This window comes from Chrysemys picta, chromosome 4 (genome assembly GCF_011386835.1).
Source record: "Chrysemys picta bellii isolate R12L10 chromosome 4, ASM1138683v2, whole genome shotgun sequence".
Taxonomy (NCBI): Eukaryota; Metazoa; Chordata; order Testudines; family Emydidae; genus Chrysemys; species Chrysemys picta.
In genome coordinates, this window is record NC_088794.1 from 3147427 (window position 1) to 3163645 (window position 16219).

A 16219-nucleotide genomic window follows, 5' to 3' on the forward strand; every position below is an offset into this window, starting at 1 on the left:
CCATCGTGATACCTGCATTTCCCCACAAACTGGGCTGGGAACTGTTTTTGGACAAAGAATTCCCGCCATATGTTAAAGCTATATAAGTGTGTGTGTGACATCATCAAGTGGCCTCACTCCCCATGCAAGGACACTCCTAGAAACACCTGAGGAACAAAGACTGAACTGGGAGAAGTGCTGGTTCCAGGCTAAAAGGATTTCTAGCCAAACCTGGTGAACGGCTTGTCTCATGAGCGTTAATTTGGGCATATGTAGCAATGACCAGTCCACAATGTGTATGTGTAACCAGTAAGGGAAACACCCTACCCCATTAGATCTCGAGGAACAGTCCTCCCTCTCAGTTTCCCTAGCAAACAGTGTGAAGTAAGACACCCCCCACCACAGGATCTTCCAGGTCCCCACTTTGTTACACCCCACTCACAGGCTGGGGGAGTGGAATTCCAGCATCTGGGCATGATCTCAGGAGGTCCATCTCCAGGTCCTTCTCCCCATATCAGAAAATACAGTTCTCAGCTCTCTGGTCTATGCTCAACCTCCACTGCCCACTGCTCGGCGCTAGAAGTTTCGCTTAGGGTGAGCTCCCTCACTCAGGGCATATAAACCACAGCCCTGTTGCCCTTTTATCCCACAATAAGAATAGCCACAATTTCATTTGCCACGCACCCAAAACTTCAATGCATTTTAACCCAAAGACCAAAACACGGACTCTCGAATGCTGGGGGTAACCAAGGTGCAAATGAGGCCTGGTCCATGCCAGCCCTTCCTCCTCTTCACTAGTAGATGGTAGCAGAGACCTCCTTCCTCACTGAGCTTCAGCCAGCACTGGGTGAAAGTTTGAAGGCTGATCAATGTAGATTTGGCTTGACTGAAACCTTTCAGGGCTTGGTGTCAAATTCTTTTAATCGGGGGGGGGGGGGGAATCCCTCCCAAAGCTTGAAATGGTTTGATTTTTTTCTGATTCAATTTTTCTCCAAAAGAAAAGTTTCATTTGACCAGAAACAATTTTTCCCCTGGAGTTTTGGGGCTTTTTTTGGAGAAAAATGTTCATTTCAGATCAACCCAAAATGATAATTCCGCCCCCCCCCCCCCCCCCGATTTTTCAGAAGGGCCAGAAGTTTTTCCTAATTCCCAGCCCCTTGCTGCAAGCCAAGCTGCTTCCTTCTGGTCCCCCCTTCGCTGGACACGGAGCACAACTGCTCCCCAGAGTGACCCGTGTTCTCCCGTCCCAGCTCAGCCTTCTCTTCCCCAGGCTGAACACAGCCAGGGCCTGCAGCCGTCCCTCGCTGGCACCTGAACGGGTTTGTCCTGGGACACGGGGTAAGGGAATGTGCATAAAAGAGATTTATGTCTACACTGAGCCCTGCTAGGCCCTCCCCCCAACTCACTAGACCCCACTTCCCTCTCAGAGCTGGGGACAGAACCCAGGAGTCCTGGCCCCCCATCTGCCTGTTCTAACCCCTAGACCCCACTCCCCTCCCAGAGCCTGACTAGAACCCAGGAGTCCTGGCTCCCAGGACCCCCTGCTCTAACCCACTAGACCCCACTCCCTTCCCAGAGCCAGGGAGAGAACCCAGGAGTCCTGGCTCCCAGCCCCCTGGCTTTAACCCACTAGACCCCACTCCCCTTCCAGAGCCGGGGAGAGAACCCAGGAGTCCTGCTTACCAGACCCCCCTGCTCTAACCAGTAGACCTCACATCCTTTCCAAAGCCAGGGAGAGAACCCAGGAGTCCTGGCTCCCAGCCCTGACCAAGAAACCCCACCCCACTCCCCTCCCAAAGCCAGGAATAGAACCCAGGAGTCCTGGCTCCCAGCGCCCCCCTGCTCTAACCCACTAGACTCCACTTCCTTCCCAGAGCCAGGGAGAACCCAGGAGTCCTGGCTCCCCTCCCAGCCCCACCTACCAGTGGCTATTAATATCCTCCCCTCTGGCTACACCCCTCCCACGCCCTGGTAGCCAATCTCCTCGGGTGTCAGAGCCCGGCTGCTGGTCATGAGGAAATAGAAATCACCTGACTTTACTTTCGTTTCCTTAGGTGGAAATCTTGGACGCTGGCAGAGCGAGCTGTGGGGCAGGTAAGGGGGGGTAACTACCATCCCTGGGGGGCAGACTCGCTCCCTCCAGTCTATCCTACCCACCCCCCCACGGGGCAGGCTCGTCCCCCACCCCCCGGCCCCTCTGTTCTGCCCACCCAGACACCCCACCTGAGGTTTGAATTGCTGGTTTCGAACCAGTGGCACCTGGGACGCACCCAAGGTAAATTCCAGCCACTCCCCGGCCTCTGCCTGGCGCCCGGCCCCGGCCCCGGCCCCGGCCCCACCAGCGCAGCGAGCCGCGCCCGGCCGCCAATCCCCAGATCTGCTTTAAAAATCCCCAGAGGCTGAAAATCCCTCTGCCCCCGGGGCACTTGCGCCTCGGAGTGGAGCGGACGGGGGCGCAGATCGCAGCGGGCTCTCCCCAGGTGTGACGGTTGGGGACACGGGATTTCCTCCTTCAACGGAGTCGGGAATTAGTAGTGTTTAGTTCCAGGGAGCCCGGACTCCTGGGTTCTCTCCACAGCTCGGGGACGGGAGGGGGGCTATTGGGTTACAGCAGAGAGGGCTTGGAGCCAGGACTCCTGGGTTCTCTCTCCAGGAGGGAAGTGGGGGCTAGTGGGTTAGAGCTGGGGCTGGGAGCCCGGACTCCTGGGTTCTCTCCCCAGCTCTGGGAGGGGAGTGGGGGCTGGTGGTTAGAGCAGGGGGGGCAGGGAGACAGGACTCCTGGGTTCTCTCCCCAGCTCTGGGAGGGGAGCTGGGAGCTGGAACCTCTGGGTGCAGTGGGACTGTGGAATGAGGCGCTGGCCAAAGAGCGTTTGCTCATTTCTTGGGGTGCTAGTGGGGATGGGGGGTGTCCCCAGTACACAAGGACAGTACTGGGGAACTCAGAGCTCAAGAAGTGGGATTAAGACATGGCATGTCCCATCCCTGCCTGGTGCCTCAGTTTCCCCCTCTGCCAGCTCTCCTGTTTGAGCACAGTGGGTGTGAGAGGGTTAATCCATTCATGTCCTGTTGTCTCAGTTCTCCAGCAGAGTTTGGCTTTAGCCCGAGCCCAGGAGGAGGGGAGTTCGGGCAACTGGAGCCTGGCCTGTCACCTGCTGCATTATGGGAAATGCAAATAATAAAGGGTAAGTGCTCCAGTCCCACCCAATTCAGGTGTAACCTACTCCAGAGCTGGGGCTAGAACCCACGAATCCTGGCTCCCAGTCCCTCCGGTCTATCCCTTACACCCCAATCCCCTGCCCCCCCAAGCTGGGATAGAACCCAGGAGTCCTGGCTCACAGGCCCCCTGCTGTGTGTCTCCCAGGCCAATCCCACCCCCCTCCTCAAAGCCAACTCCAGAGGGGATGGTGAAGCGACTCCAGGAGGACGTCACCTGCTCCATCTGCCTGGACATCTTGGAGGACCCCGTCTCCATCGAGTGCGGCCACAACTTCTGCCGGGGCTGCCTCTCAGCTCACTGGAGTGGGGTCTCAGCCTGGGGATCCCAGTGCCCCGAGTGCCGAGCTCCCTGCTCCAGGGACAGGATGATCCCAGACACACGCGTCAAAAACCTGGTGGAGAAAATCAGAGACCTGCCATGCGAAGAGACGCTGACAGCAACGGGGACAGTGAGCCCTGAGGTGGGTGCAGCCATGGCTGGTCCAGAGATGCAGCCACCTCTGGGGCAGGGCAGGTGGGGAACAGCCGCATGGCCATTTCCTGCAGCACAGTGTCTCCTAACTCCACGCTGGGGCCCTGGGGTCAGAGGGAAGGCCGGCTAACGGGATTCCTGTGTCCCTTTAGCAACCGGTCAGATCCCTGGTCTGATAAGGGGGGAGCTGGACCCCAGGGCTCAGACCTCCTGATAAGAAATTAATCCCCAAGCAAACAGCCTGTGACTCCATACAGGGGACCCCAGTGGGGGGGCTAGCTGGCTGGAAGGTGGGGTGGGGGGGAGAGGATGGGACATGGGGCCTTTCCCCTCTAGGGGGCACTGGCTTGGATCTGGCCCAGGGCGGGACTGGCTGGTTCAGGGGATGGGAATGGGGTACTGGGCTCTGATCCAGGGCACAGGGGACTCACCATCTCAGGGGTGGGGTCCCAGCTCTGACCCTGCTCTGTCCCTGCAGCAGGGGCCGGAGATCCAGCCAGAGCAGGGGCACCCGGTGCAGCTGGTGCATCTGGACGAGGAAGGGGGCCTGACCCTGGACGAGGAGGCCCTGAGCCGCTGCCTGGAGCAGGGTGGGGTGGGGGACGCCCCCGTCTGCCTGGTGTCCATCATCGGGGAGCAGCGCCGGGGCAAATCCTTCCTACTGAACTACCTGCTGCGCCGGCTCCGGAGCCCGGTGAGTGGAGCCCTGATCCCCTCCCAGAGCTGGGGAGAGAACCCAGGAGTACTGGTTCCCAGCCCCCCCCCCCCTCCCTCTCCGTCCTGACCCAGTGGGGAGCTGTGTGTCCGTCTAGACGGAGTGTTTGTTTAGACTTCACCGAGTTTGTGCTTGTATCTGTCTCAGCCTGAGTCTGCCTGTCCATAATCTTTCCAGCGTGCTGGTCCCCACGCTACCTGCCTGCTAATAAAATACCCACAGTCCCCCTGCCCCCCTGCACTAATTGCCCCTCCTCTCATGTTTCCCTCCCCCCAGGAAGTGAAGGACGGATCCTGGATGGGCCGGGAGGAGGAGCCCTTGGAGGGGTTCGAGTGGCGAGTTGGCGCCCGCAGCGTCACCAAGGGGGTGTGGGCGTGGAGTCAGCCCTTCTGGGTCCCCACCGAGTGGGGGAAGGTGAGTGGGAAGGGCGGGGAAATGGGGTGGGGAGATGCGTGACCCCAGCAGATCTCTACTTGGGGGAGCAGAGCCGACAGAGGCCTGGGAGGGGAGGCAGGGAACCCAGTGCCCCCCAGGGGCTGGGTCTCACTCAGTGCTGGGGCATCCGGGGGACAGAACGGGGAACTCGCTTGTGACCCCGGCCTGTGGCTCCCCCCCAGGTGGCCGTGCTGCTGGTCGACACTGAGGGCTCCATGGACATTGCCAGAGACACAGAGACCAGCGTCAAACTCTCCGCCCTCTCCATGCTGCTTGGCTCCTACCAGGTAGGCACTGGGGGCGCCATGCTGCGGGGAGCAGGGCAGGGCTCAGCTGGGGGCGCTCTCCCCTGGCAGCCAGGGCTGGCCCTGATGCCCCAGGTAGGTGCTAGGGGGTGCTGTGCTGCGGGGGGCGGGGCAGGGCTCAGCGGGGGGCGCTCTCCCCTGGCAGCCAGGGCTGGCCCCGATGCCCCAGGTTGGCACTAGGGGGCGCTGTGCTGCGGGGGGAAGGTCATGCTGGTTCTGTATCTAACCCTGTCCTCTCTGATTACTTGCAGATCCTGAATGTTTCCAGCCAGATAAAGGACCCTGATCTAGCATATCTGGAGGTGAAGGGGAAGAGGGCAGGATGTGGCGCCGTTCTCATACAGCCCCAATGGGGTAGTCTGCCCATTCTACAGCTGGGGAAACTGAGGCCCAGAGAGAATCAGTGACTTGCCAGAGGTCACACAGGGAATCTGTGGAACAGCCAGAACCCAGGAGTCCTGGCTCCCAGCCCCACTCCCGCTGTAACCCACTAGACCCCACTCCCCTCCCAGAGTTGGGGAGAGAACCCAGGAGTCCTGGGGCTGTATCTAGCAGGGTCCAGGGTCTGGAATTCGCCCCTGCCCGAGCTCCAGGCTTACTGAGAACATGGTGTCACGGAGTGTGGGGGGACACACGGCCCTGCACCCCCGGCTTCCTGCGATTCACCATGACTCTCAGCCAGCCAGTAACACAGAAGGTTTTTTTAGACGACAGGAACACAGTCCAAGACAGGTCTTGCAGGCACAGACAACAGGACCCCCCCAATTAGGTGCATCTTGGGGTCCCAGGGCACCACAGCCCTCCTTGGGAGGTCAGAGTCCCGTCTGCCTCCCACCCATTCCACCAGCCATCTCGGAAAACTCTCTCCCCAGCGTCTCTTCCCCCAGCCTTTGTTCAGTTTCCCGGGGAAAGGTGTCACCTGGCCTCTAACCCCTTCCTGGGTTCTCCTGTTACATGCTCAAATAACCTCCCTCTGCCAGTCTCCCACCCCCAATGCAGACTGTCCCAGCCGAACTCCCCTCTCAGCATTCAAAGACCACATTAAGAACAGTCCCAGTTCATCACACATGGGTGTTCTCCGGAGGTTGGGAAAGTCTCAGTATTTGGTATCTTGGTCTAATCTGTTCTACCGTAGGAGGGCATGGGAGGGGGTGGGGGCAAACAGAGCCCCTGGCAGGGGAGTGGGGAACCTTGACTTGCAGTTCTGCCTTTTGGCCACTAAGTGTCTCTGCACCACCGGGGGAAAGCCGTGGGATCCTGGTAACAGACCGAGACCAAGCTGGAGCTGCAACTTGGGGGGTGGGAGCGGGAGGCTGTTGGTAGGATTTCCATCCCCACCCACCCCCAGGGCACACGCTGCCTCCCCGCCCCAGAGATCCCAGCCCCAGACTCACCCCCCTGCTCTCTCTGCTCTGCAGATGTTTCTGCACGTGGCCGAAGAGGTGGGAAAGGAATACGGGCTGGAGTCCATTCAGGTGAGATGACATTTTCCTCCCCCCCATCCCACACCCGAGGGGTTCAGCCTTCCCCTCCTGACATCATCCCATCTCCCCTGCAGCACCTAGACCTGCTGGTGCGGGATTGGAGCAACTCCACGGTCCTTGGAACTGACGGTGGGAAAGAGCATCTGAGAGACGTCCGACAGGTGAGTGTGGGGAATGGGACGTGGGGCCTTTCCCCTCTGGGGTGTTGGCTCTGATCCGGCCCCAGGGCAAGGGCCTGGCTGGCTCTGGGGAGCCGGGAATGGGTCCCAGGGTATTTCTCTCTATTGATGTCTCACTTTGCTGATTTTCCCCTGACTCCGGCAGATGCTGGCGGCGACGTCCCCTTGCAAACACCCCAAGGCCCTGGAAGCGCTGAGCAGAAGCAGCACCCGCTGTTACCTGATGCCCTTCCCTGGCAAGCGGATCATGACTGGGAGCCAGGGAAGCCTGAGAGGTAACGGACGCGGGACAGCGGCTCTGAGCCTGCGCGATGGGGTGTCTCCGTCTCTGCCAGCAACGGGCCGTGGGGGGATGTTCCGGCTCCGGGTTCATTGCCATGTCCCTCCCCTTCGCAGACATGGATGAGGATTTCCGGGACAGCCTGAGGGAGTATGTCACTACCCTGGTGGGCTCGGCCGGTCAACACGCGTGGAGAGACCGACATGGGGCGCTGCTGACCGGGACACAGCTCACTGCTCGGATAATGGTGGGGACCGGCCAGCTGGGGATGGGGTCTCAGTAGGGGGCGCTCTACCCTGGCAGTCAGTGCTGGCCCCATGCCCCCATGTGGCAGTAGGGGGCTGCGCTGCAGGGAGTGGGGTGGGGTTCTGTAGGGACGCTCTCCCCAGCAGTCAGGGCTGTACCCAGTACCCCTGGTGGCACTAGGGGGCGCTGTCCTGTGGGGAGTGGGCTTAGCCCTTTTTGCTGAATTTCTGTTAATTAAGAATTAGGGTTGTATTTATATCCTAGCAGAATCCCAGCTTGGATGGTTCTACTGAGCCTTCCTACATCATCCAGGGAACTTCTTCATTTCCCCGCCAAACTGATTCCCACCATTGTCTTATGGCCGTTCCCCAGCTGCCCTGCCCCAGAGGTGGCTGCATCTCAGTGCCGGGCGAACCATCCCCATGTTCACGGTTTTCTAAGCCTTGTGGAGTCTGTATTGTGATTTCTTGTGCTTTCTTTGCAGAAATTCTCTGATCTGATGAAGAAACATCACTGTGGCTTCTCCTCTCCCGCTCAGGTACCTTCTCTGCCTCTGACCTGATCTAGGGGCGTGTCCCACCTCCTGAATTCACTTCCGATGTAAAACTGCTTCTTACTTTTGTCTTATTGCTGCTGCCTCACCCGAAAGGTGGCTGCATCTCATGTCTGGCAAGTCATCCCCGTGTGGGGTTTCTGTGAGGCTATTCCCCATCTGCCCCACCCCAGAAGTGGCTGCATCTCGGCACTGGGTGAGCCCATCCCTATGCAGTGTTGTGTGTGTTCCCCTATGCTCCACCCCAAAGGTGGCTGCATCTCAGGAATGTGTTACCACTTGTTGGAAAATGGTGGTGTGTGTGGTTTTCTTTCCCCTCCCCCCTCCACTCCCCACAGAGAAATTTGAGTTTCTGTTGAAATATCAAAAGCTGAAATACTCTGATCTGGAAATGCCTCTGTGGTGTCTGATGGGAATTATAGCTTAGAGATTAATGGTGATATCCTATCTCCTAGAACTGGAAGGGACCTTGAAAGGTCATCAAGTCCAGCCCCCTGCCTTCACTAGCAGGACCAAGTACTGATTTTGCCCCAGATCCCTAGGTGGCCCCCTCAAGGATTGAACTCTCAACCCTGGGTTTAGCAGGCCAATGCTCACCCCAGATCCCTAGGTGGCCCCCCCAGAGCTTGGCTCTGCATGCTCCCCTTTCTCCCCATAAATCAGTTCTGGTCAGACTTCAGCTCCCATGATGCACCACAGAGGAGGAGATGATGCATCATGGGACTCCATGGCTGTGGGGCATCATGGGGCTTGTAGTTTGTGTGCCTGGCGTCAGGCAGAGCTGCCGCGGTGGTGCATGGGAGTTGTAGTTTCACACTGGCTAGTGGCGTCGCTCTGTTACATGAAGTTGCTGCGGTGGAAACTGCAGTCGCTAGGTGGAGACAGGGCCCCATAAACTGTGGCTGACCCCAGCCTTGTCCTCCCTGTGCAGATGGCCATCACCTTCCACAACCAGAGGGTCCTGGACAGGGCCAGCGCAGACCACGCTCTCTTTCTGAAGGAGAAGGTGAGTTTGGGTGGGGAGGGCTCTGTCCAAGCCAGGGGAACCCCAGGGAACCATCCCAGTGAACACTACTGACTGTGGGCTTGGGGGTAGGAGACGGGATCTCGTACCTCCAGCTCCCAGGGTGGCTATAGAGATGAGAGGCTCAAACTCCTGCACTGGAGTTGTGGGGCGGGCGGGGGGGAGGTAGATAAGTTTGCCTGTGGCCAGCTGCAGTAGTGGAGGTGTGATGGCCCAGGTGGTTAATGGACTGGACCAGGACCATGAACTCCTGGGTTTTGTCCACTGCAATGCCGCAGACTCCCCTGGGTGAGTCACGGAGTCTCTCTCTCTCTCTGGGCCTCAGTTTTCCCCATCTAGCAAAGGGGGAGAATGATCCTACCTTTGGGGGTTTTAGCCTGTGAGCTTTTTGGGGCAGGGACGGTCTCTCACTGAGGTTGTGGGCTGGGCCCGGTGCAAGGGGGCCCCCATCTCAGTCCTGGATTGTGTCCTGCTCGGCACGAGGGGGGGCCCCCATCTCGGTCGGGGAGGTGGAATCTGTGCAGCGCTTGCCCCTTCTTACGCTCTTGGCCGTCTCCTCTCCCGGCGGGCGCAGGACGGCGACTCCCAGAACCCAATCACCTGCCTGAAGGTGCGGCCGAGCAAGATGGCGAAGTTGTTGGCGGAGCGGCGCGGGCAGTTGCTGTGGCGGTGCTGGACGGACATGCCGGAGCCGGCGCCGGAGACAGAGGCCCGGCTGACGGAGCTGGAGGAGGAGCTGACGCGGGAGGCTGAGACGTTCCTGGAGATCTACGGGAAGCGCTTTAAGACATTTGCCATTTTGGCAGGCGTGGGTGCGGGGGTGGTGGTCCTGGGCCCGGTGGGCGGAGCTGTCGGTGCCGGGATCGGTGCTGGGATCGCTGCTGCTGCCGTCGCCGCCGAGGCGGCTGTGGCCATTGGGGCTGGGACGGGCGCCGCGGCCGGTATCATCGTGGGTGGGGGCGTGGGCGGGGGCGTGGGTGGCAACATCACCAGGAAGGATAGGCAGAAGGTTGAGGCCGCTGGTGGTGGGAGGGAGGAGGGGGATGGCACTGAGGATCTATCTGACGACAAACCCCTGATCTGATCGGTGTCTCCCCCTCCCCCCAATCTGGGGCTGACGAATGGGGTGACGGGGCTGCAGCATAGCCCAGATACGTCCCCAAGAAGCCACCCCAGAGCAGGGAGCCATCGCCCAGAGATTCTAAGAAGGGACATTTAGATCCTCTCGTCTGACCTGCTGTGCCACCCAGGCTGGAGAACGCCACCCACTTCCCCCTGCGTTGGGCCCGATATCTCCCCTTGGACTAAATCATCTCCCGGAAAGGCGGCCAGTCTGGCTCGGAAGCCGGAAGAGATGGAGACCCCACCGCTTTCCCACTGGTGAATCACCCACGCTGTGAAAAATCCGGTGCCTCATTTCCGATTGGAGTTTGTGTGACTTTAACTTCCAGCCCTCGGTCCTCGCTCTGCCTTCCTCTGACATTGCAGGGCCACTCCGGCTGCAACGCGAAGCGCTTGGAAATGCCCGGCCGATGGTCCTGTCCCGAGATCACCCACTGGGGGTGACAACGGGTGGCTGGCTTACTTCCTACATGAACAGTCCTGTGGTCCGCTCCTGGGGGATAGATCTCCAGCCGCCCCTCTGAGCGGGAAGGCGGGTCCAGGGGAGAGGGCACAGGAAGACCCTGTGGATTCCCTGCTCTACCAGGGACTTCCTCTGTGACCTTGGCCAAGTCACTTAGTTTCTCCGTGCCTCAGTTTCCCATCTGTATAATGAGGGTAATAATGCACTGAAAGATGGTGAGGGGTTTGAGCTCTACTGAGAGAAAACACTATCCAAGAAACCAGCATCATTCTTTATTCCAGGGGAGGGCTATAAAACCATCCGAAGCTAAAGGGAATCGGTTCCACACCCATCAATGCACGCCGAGCACTGGACACCATCTGGCCAACTCCACAGGAAGTCTCAGCTCCGACCCTTCAGCACTGGTGAAAGGGCAGGACTTGGGCGTGGGGATTTCCCATCAATGGGGTCTCGGGCTAACGGGACTCTCCAGCTGTTCCACCCCAGCCTCCGCTGGTGCCTACGATCCGATAGACGCTCTAGCGTGAGGTAGGGGGTCAGCTCCATCCTGGCCTGGGCTTGGTGAGTCGGGAGCACCCCTTCCCCTCACAGATTCCAGGGCCTGGATAACAATGGCCAGTGATGGAGAATCTGTTCCAATTGTTCTCACTGTTAAAAATGTCTGTCTTACTTCCAGTCTGAGTTTAGTCTACACTTTTCTGTGCTAGACCGAAGGACCTATTGTCAAATATTTGTTCCCCAGGTGGGTACGTATGGACTGGGATCTAGTCACCCCTTAACCTGCTCTTTGAGTCCTATCTCCCTAAGAACTCCTTGGAAACCTGATATCAGGGCTGCGGGTTTTCAGAGGCTGCACCTCTCGGGACAGAGCAAGAGAAAGCAGAAGTCACTTGAGACTATGGACTGCAAAGTGGTTCTGCTGGAAGGTGGCCAGTCAACAGGTCCTGGGTGCAGGACAATCTCAGAGCAATGGAGGCATTTAAGCAATTTCCTTTGTGCGCAACAGGAGGAAAGATATTTGGGGTACTGTGTTAAGGCGTCAAGGAGTGCGTGTGTGTGTGTGTGTCTGTAAATGACCACCATGGGGGAGTGCTAAAGAGTAATCTCCCAGATGCGAAGTTCTGATTCATTGAGCCCTGAATGGCGAGTTCCTAGTTTTGGGACAAGTCTCCGCAGAAACCTCCAGCTCTAATTCGGTTAGGGGAAGATACAACTGCTGCTTATCGGAAGTGCTTTGTTAACGTGTATTCCTGTGGTTGGGGGGGGGGGGGGGGGGAACACAATAGGGGAAACAGATTAGCCATTAAACGAACAGGAGTACGTGTGGCACCTTAGAGACTAACAAATTTATTTGAGCATAAGCTTTCGTGGGCTACAGCCCACTTCACTGGATGCATAGAATGGAACATATAGTGAGGAGATATTTATACATACAGAGAACATGAAAAGGTAGGAGTTGTCCTATCAACTCTAAGAGGCTAATTAATTAAGATGAGCTATTGTCAGCAGGAGAAAATAACCTTTGTAGTGATCATCAAGATAGCCCATTTAAGACAGTTTGACAAGAAGGTGTGAGGATACTTAACATAGGGAAATAGATTCAAGGAAATGCAGTGATGAAAACTGGAAATAGGATGTGAGCTGAAGCCTCACCAGTGCTGAGAAGAGCGGGACAATTACCTCCCGTGTCTCACATACGACCTTCCACTTAATACACCCCACATGACATTTCCCATTTTTACTCCCCATCACACTCTTGTCTTTGGTGATTTGACTGCGTTGATGACTTGATTCTAATATTGCTGCTGCTAATTTGATTACTTGATCTTATTTTCACCTCAACTGGAGAATGGCCAAGTCAGTTGGGTAGAGTTTGTACTGGCTTGGTCTTAGCGATCTGTTTTCTTGATTTTGTATTCAGGGTTGTTTTACTTGTAACAAAATGGCTAGAAAGCACACTGGGTCATTTTGTTCTTTCAATCAGCAACTTGGGCCGGAACCATAGAGAATCTTTGTCTGATACCAGCCAAGCCGCTGAGGAAAGCCATTAGCTTCCCCTAAACTAACTGTGGTTCTCATAGGGTCTGTCTGGTGCCTGGCATGAGAGAACCCTGATCCCAGCTGCAGAGGAAACCCTAACCCTTAACAGCGCCTCATAACCTTAACCCCCGACTGGGTATGTGTCACTTAAATCAATTCCCTGCCTTTGCAGGGGCCGTGGTCATGGTGTTCCTCCTGTTCTCTGCCTGTGGCACATGACAGTTCAGTCTCCTGAGGGCTGTAATGCTTGGGTCTAATTCTAGCTGTTGGCTTGGTGTGGGGATGGCCGGGGGGTGTTGGGAGGGGAGGGGGGAGCTGTGATATACAGCTCAGAGTAGCTGGTCTGGCCATGAACCCTAACCCAAGCAGCCCCCATATCTAACCCATAAATCTAACCCTCACCTTTAACCCTACCTCTAACTCCAACCCTGCCACTAACCCTTGTCTAATGTCTAATCCCTGCCTTTACACTAACCTCTAAAAAGAGACCCAGCTCTCGGAGCGGAAGGTGGGGAGTTTTGGGATTGTCCTTAGATCCTGGGGGAGGTTCCACCATCTGGACCAGGCCCCGGAGAAACGTCTGTCTCCCGCACCGATGAGCTTCACCTTTGAGCTTCACCTGGGCCAGCAGGTCAACCATGGTGTTCATCCTGGATCTCTCAGCTCTTTCAGACACGGAGGGCCCAGGGCATGAAGTGCCTTGAAGATAAGACTGAGACCATGAACTTGATTCAATATTGTAGCACAGACGTGGGCATATGGCCCCTGTGTCCGGCCTTCTTCTCAATATTTCACCGAAGGGGGTCATGTGTGGGCTCTGCCGAATGCTGGGAAGCAGCCGCTTGTCACGGTTATTGCCAGATGTTTGTATGAGCAACGGTTTTAGAGCCAGGTCCCAGGTAGGACATTGAGTTCTGAATCTTCTGGGAGTCAAACCTGAGGCGGGGGGAGGCTGGGAGCCAACCCGGTCAACGTGAGAACAATGCACGTCCGTGGAGGCAGCCTCTGTCTGCTGGCTGGACGAGATGCAGGCTGGCCATCTACAGAGAGAAACCGACCCCAAGGGAATGCTCAGGCGAGGGGGCCCCTGGGCTCAGAGACAATAGCTTGTGACTGGATCAGAGCAGAGGAAATGGCCCATTACAGAGAAGTGACTTTGCCAGCGGCGGGAACGGGGGATCCCAGACTGGACAAGCGCTGTGAAACCCTCCAACGGGAGAGAGACACCTCAGCAGACAGGAAAGGAACCTGTTAGCAAGGACGGGCTCTAGACGGCGTCTGATGTTTTCCTTTTACCTGTCACCTCAGGTTTCCAAAGCCTGTTCCTTGCTTTTTTTTTGAATCTTTATCTGAGGCTCTGTTAAATGAACTTCAATTTGATCTGATTGTAAACCTGTAAGGGACGGGGGGCTGTCATGAATAGGGGGAAGGGTAGCAACCTTTATGTATCCTTGGCAACTGTACTGAATTGCCTTACCTGTAAGGGGTTAAATAGTTCAAATAACCTAGTCGGCACCTGACCAGAAGGATCAATAAGAAAAGAAAATACTTTCAAAGCTGGGGGGAGGATTTTGTGGTGGTTGTTGTTGTTGTTGTTCCCTCTCTGGATGGAGGGACAAGCCAAGCGGGTACAACATCTCCTGAAAATATATCTGGAATAATCCATCTAAAGCCACAGAAATTGTAAGCAAGGGAAGGAAATGCATTAGGTTATCTTTTGGTTTAGCTTGTGAATTTTCCTGTGCTACAGAGGTAGTTTTATTCTTCTTTTTGTAACTGTGAACCTGAGCCCAGAGGGGAATCCTCTGTCTTTTAAATCTTTTTATTATCCTGTAAAATTACCTTCTATCCTGATTTTGCAGGTGTGATTTTTATTTTTTTTTTCTTTATAAATAAAGTTCTTCTTTTAAGAACCTGATTGATTTTCAATGTCCTGAAGCCAAAGGGTCTGGTCTGTGCTCACATTGCTAAAACAATTGGTTGATATTTTATTCTCAAGTCTCCCCCAGGGGAAATGGGGATTCCAAGTGACTCCTGAATTTTTGTGTAAATCACTTGGTGGTGGCAGCAATACCGTCCAAGGACAAGGAAAGGAATTTGTGCCTTGTGGAAGTTTTTAACCTAAGCTGGTAAAATATTAGGGGGTCTTTCATGCAGGTCCCCACATCTGTACCCCAGAGTTCAGTGTGTGGATGTGAACCCCGACAGGGGCATAGGTGGTTTGGCCTAGCCGTCACAGCGGGGCTGAGGCCTGACCACGAGGGACGGGTGTCGCCATTCAGGAGTTGGAGGAATCACACGGCCAGGTCCCGTAGACTGGAGTCCGGCTCAGAGTCAGGCTGGAGTCAGAGACCGGAGAGCGGTAGACAAAATGGAGTCTGACGTTGCAGCAGGTGAAGGTCTCTGGTTGCCCAGCCAATTTCCTGGCCCTCCCCTGCAGGTTAAGTAGGGGCAGCTGGCCAATCAGAGGGCCGCAGGGTACTGTCAGTCTGGGTCTTGTGGGCGGCACTTCCTGTGGCACCAACTTCCCACAGTGCTTCCTGGCTGTGCCTCCGCCTGGCCCCCGGTGGCACTGTGGGAATATCAGCTGCCCCAGGCTCTGCAGACCTGGGTTCTAGTCCCCAGGTCCTTACAAAACCTGCCTGAGGACGAGGTGTGCAGGGAGCATGGAACTGAAGTGGAGCAGGGGAGCTCTGTTTCCATGGAGGCAGCAGATTGGCGCATATTGTGGGTGTGCCGAAGGCAGGTGACTGGGCACTGGAATGTAATGGAATCAGGTGTGTAAATGGCTAGCCTGCAGTGGGATACAGAGGGGTTTGCAGAGCACCTGGTGTGAGAGGGAGCCTCGAATGTAACCTGGAACTGGGGTACCGCTGAGTCCCTCCAACCGGGGCTTTCTCTCACACTGATGCTGTTGCTAAGTCACAAACCTCTGTCACATACGGCATTCACAGACATCCACAGTCAAGGGCATACGCTGCTGAGTTATAGGGATGCTTCTCCCAGTTCACTCATGAACTAACAATAAAGAGGCTCCCTCCAGTGCCCCAGGGCTGTACGTCTTCCCTGCTCAGAAACCTGGCCGGTGCGAGTTCATTACCCAGTCCACCCCGCCCTCAATGCGGAGAGGACATGCACCAGCTCTTGTTCCGGAGCAGATCTCCCAAGCACTTCAAGCAAAGCCCACTGCTCTAGGTAAAATATAAAACCGGTTTATTAACTACAGACAGACGGGTGTGAAGTGATTATTGGGAGTTGACTGTATCCTGTTGCAAAGAATGAAACTACATGAGTCAGCCCGTATTTCTCTCGGACTGTAAAAAGGATGATAGCTAAAGTGAGAAGTCATTCAACTTGATTGGCCACGTGTTATTAAATATGAAAGTTTGTCACCTGCCTTGCCCTCAAAGACGCAGCCTGAGACCCTTGAAGGAAACTTGTGCCGAAATCTAATTAGAACCCTACAGCTGCTCCCAGCATCAGCTCAAGTGTAGAGGAACCCAGCGGAACTAAAGCTCCATCTAGGTCTAGAGGCTGGGTTGGAAAATCCACATCTATCTCACAGACAGGTACCAACGGCTTGTTTTCTGCATGTAATTCCCTTCTGCTCCAGTGCTGTATGGGATACACTCTGTTTAACTACTTACATTTTTAGGCTGCGAAGTCTGAAAATGACTTAAGGGCATAATGGGTTTGTACTTTGCCA

General features: G+C 56.1%; 1 protein-coding gene across 1 annotated transcript; it reads left to right on the plus strand.

Annotated features, from left to right (window-relative positions):
- Positions 1 to 1928: 1928 nt before the first annotated feature.
- LOC101949045 (RING finger protein 112-like) lies at positions 1929 to 14431 on the plus strand. Its single transcript, XM_024114662.3, has 14 exons — positions 1929 to 2073; positions 3055 to 3161; positions 3341 to 3656; positions 4146 to 4361; positions 4659 to 4796; positions 5000 to 5104; positions 5374 to 5424; positions 6541 to 6597; positions 6681 to 6767; positions 6931 to 7060; positions 7182 to 7312; positions 7796 to 7849; positions 8796 to 8870; positions 9463 to 14431. Exons 2-14 carry the CDS (start codon positions 3139 to 3141, stop codon positions 9970 to 9972), a joined length of 1893 nt encoding a protein of 630 aa, XP_023970430.1. The 5' UTR covers positions 1929 to 2073; positions 3055 to 3138; the 3' UTR covers positions 9973 to 14431.
- Positions 14432 to 16219: the final 1788 nt, after the last annotated feature.

Excerpts from the sequence above, each read along its gene's own strand:
- LOC101949045 (XM_024114662.3), top strand. The coding sequence starts at position 3,139 with ATGGGAAATGCAAATAATAAAGG. Across the intron at positions 4,362-4,658 it reads TGCGCCGGCTCCGGAGCCCG|GAAGTGAAGGACGGATCCTG; the intron begins GTGAGTGGAGCC and ends CCCTCCCCCCAG. Across the intron at positions 6,598-6,680 it reads ACGGGCTGGAGTCCATTCAG|CACCTAGACCTGCTGGTGCG; the intron begins GTGAGATGACAT and ends TCTCCCCTGCAG.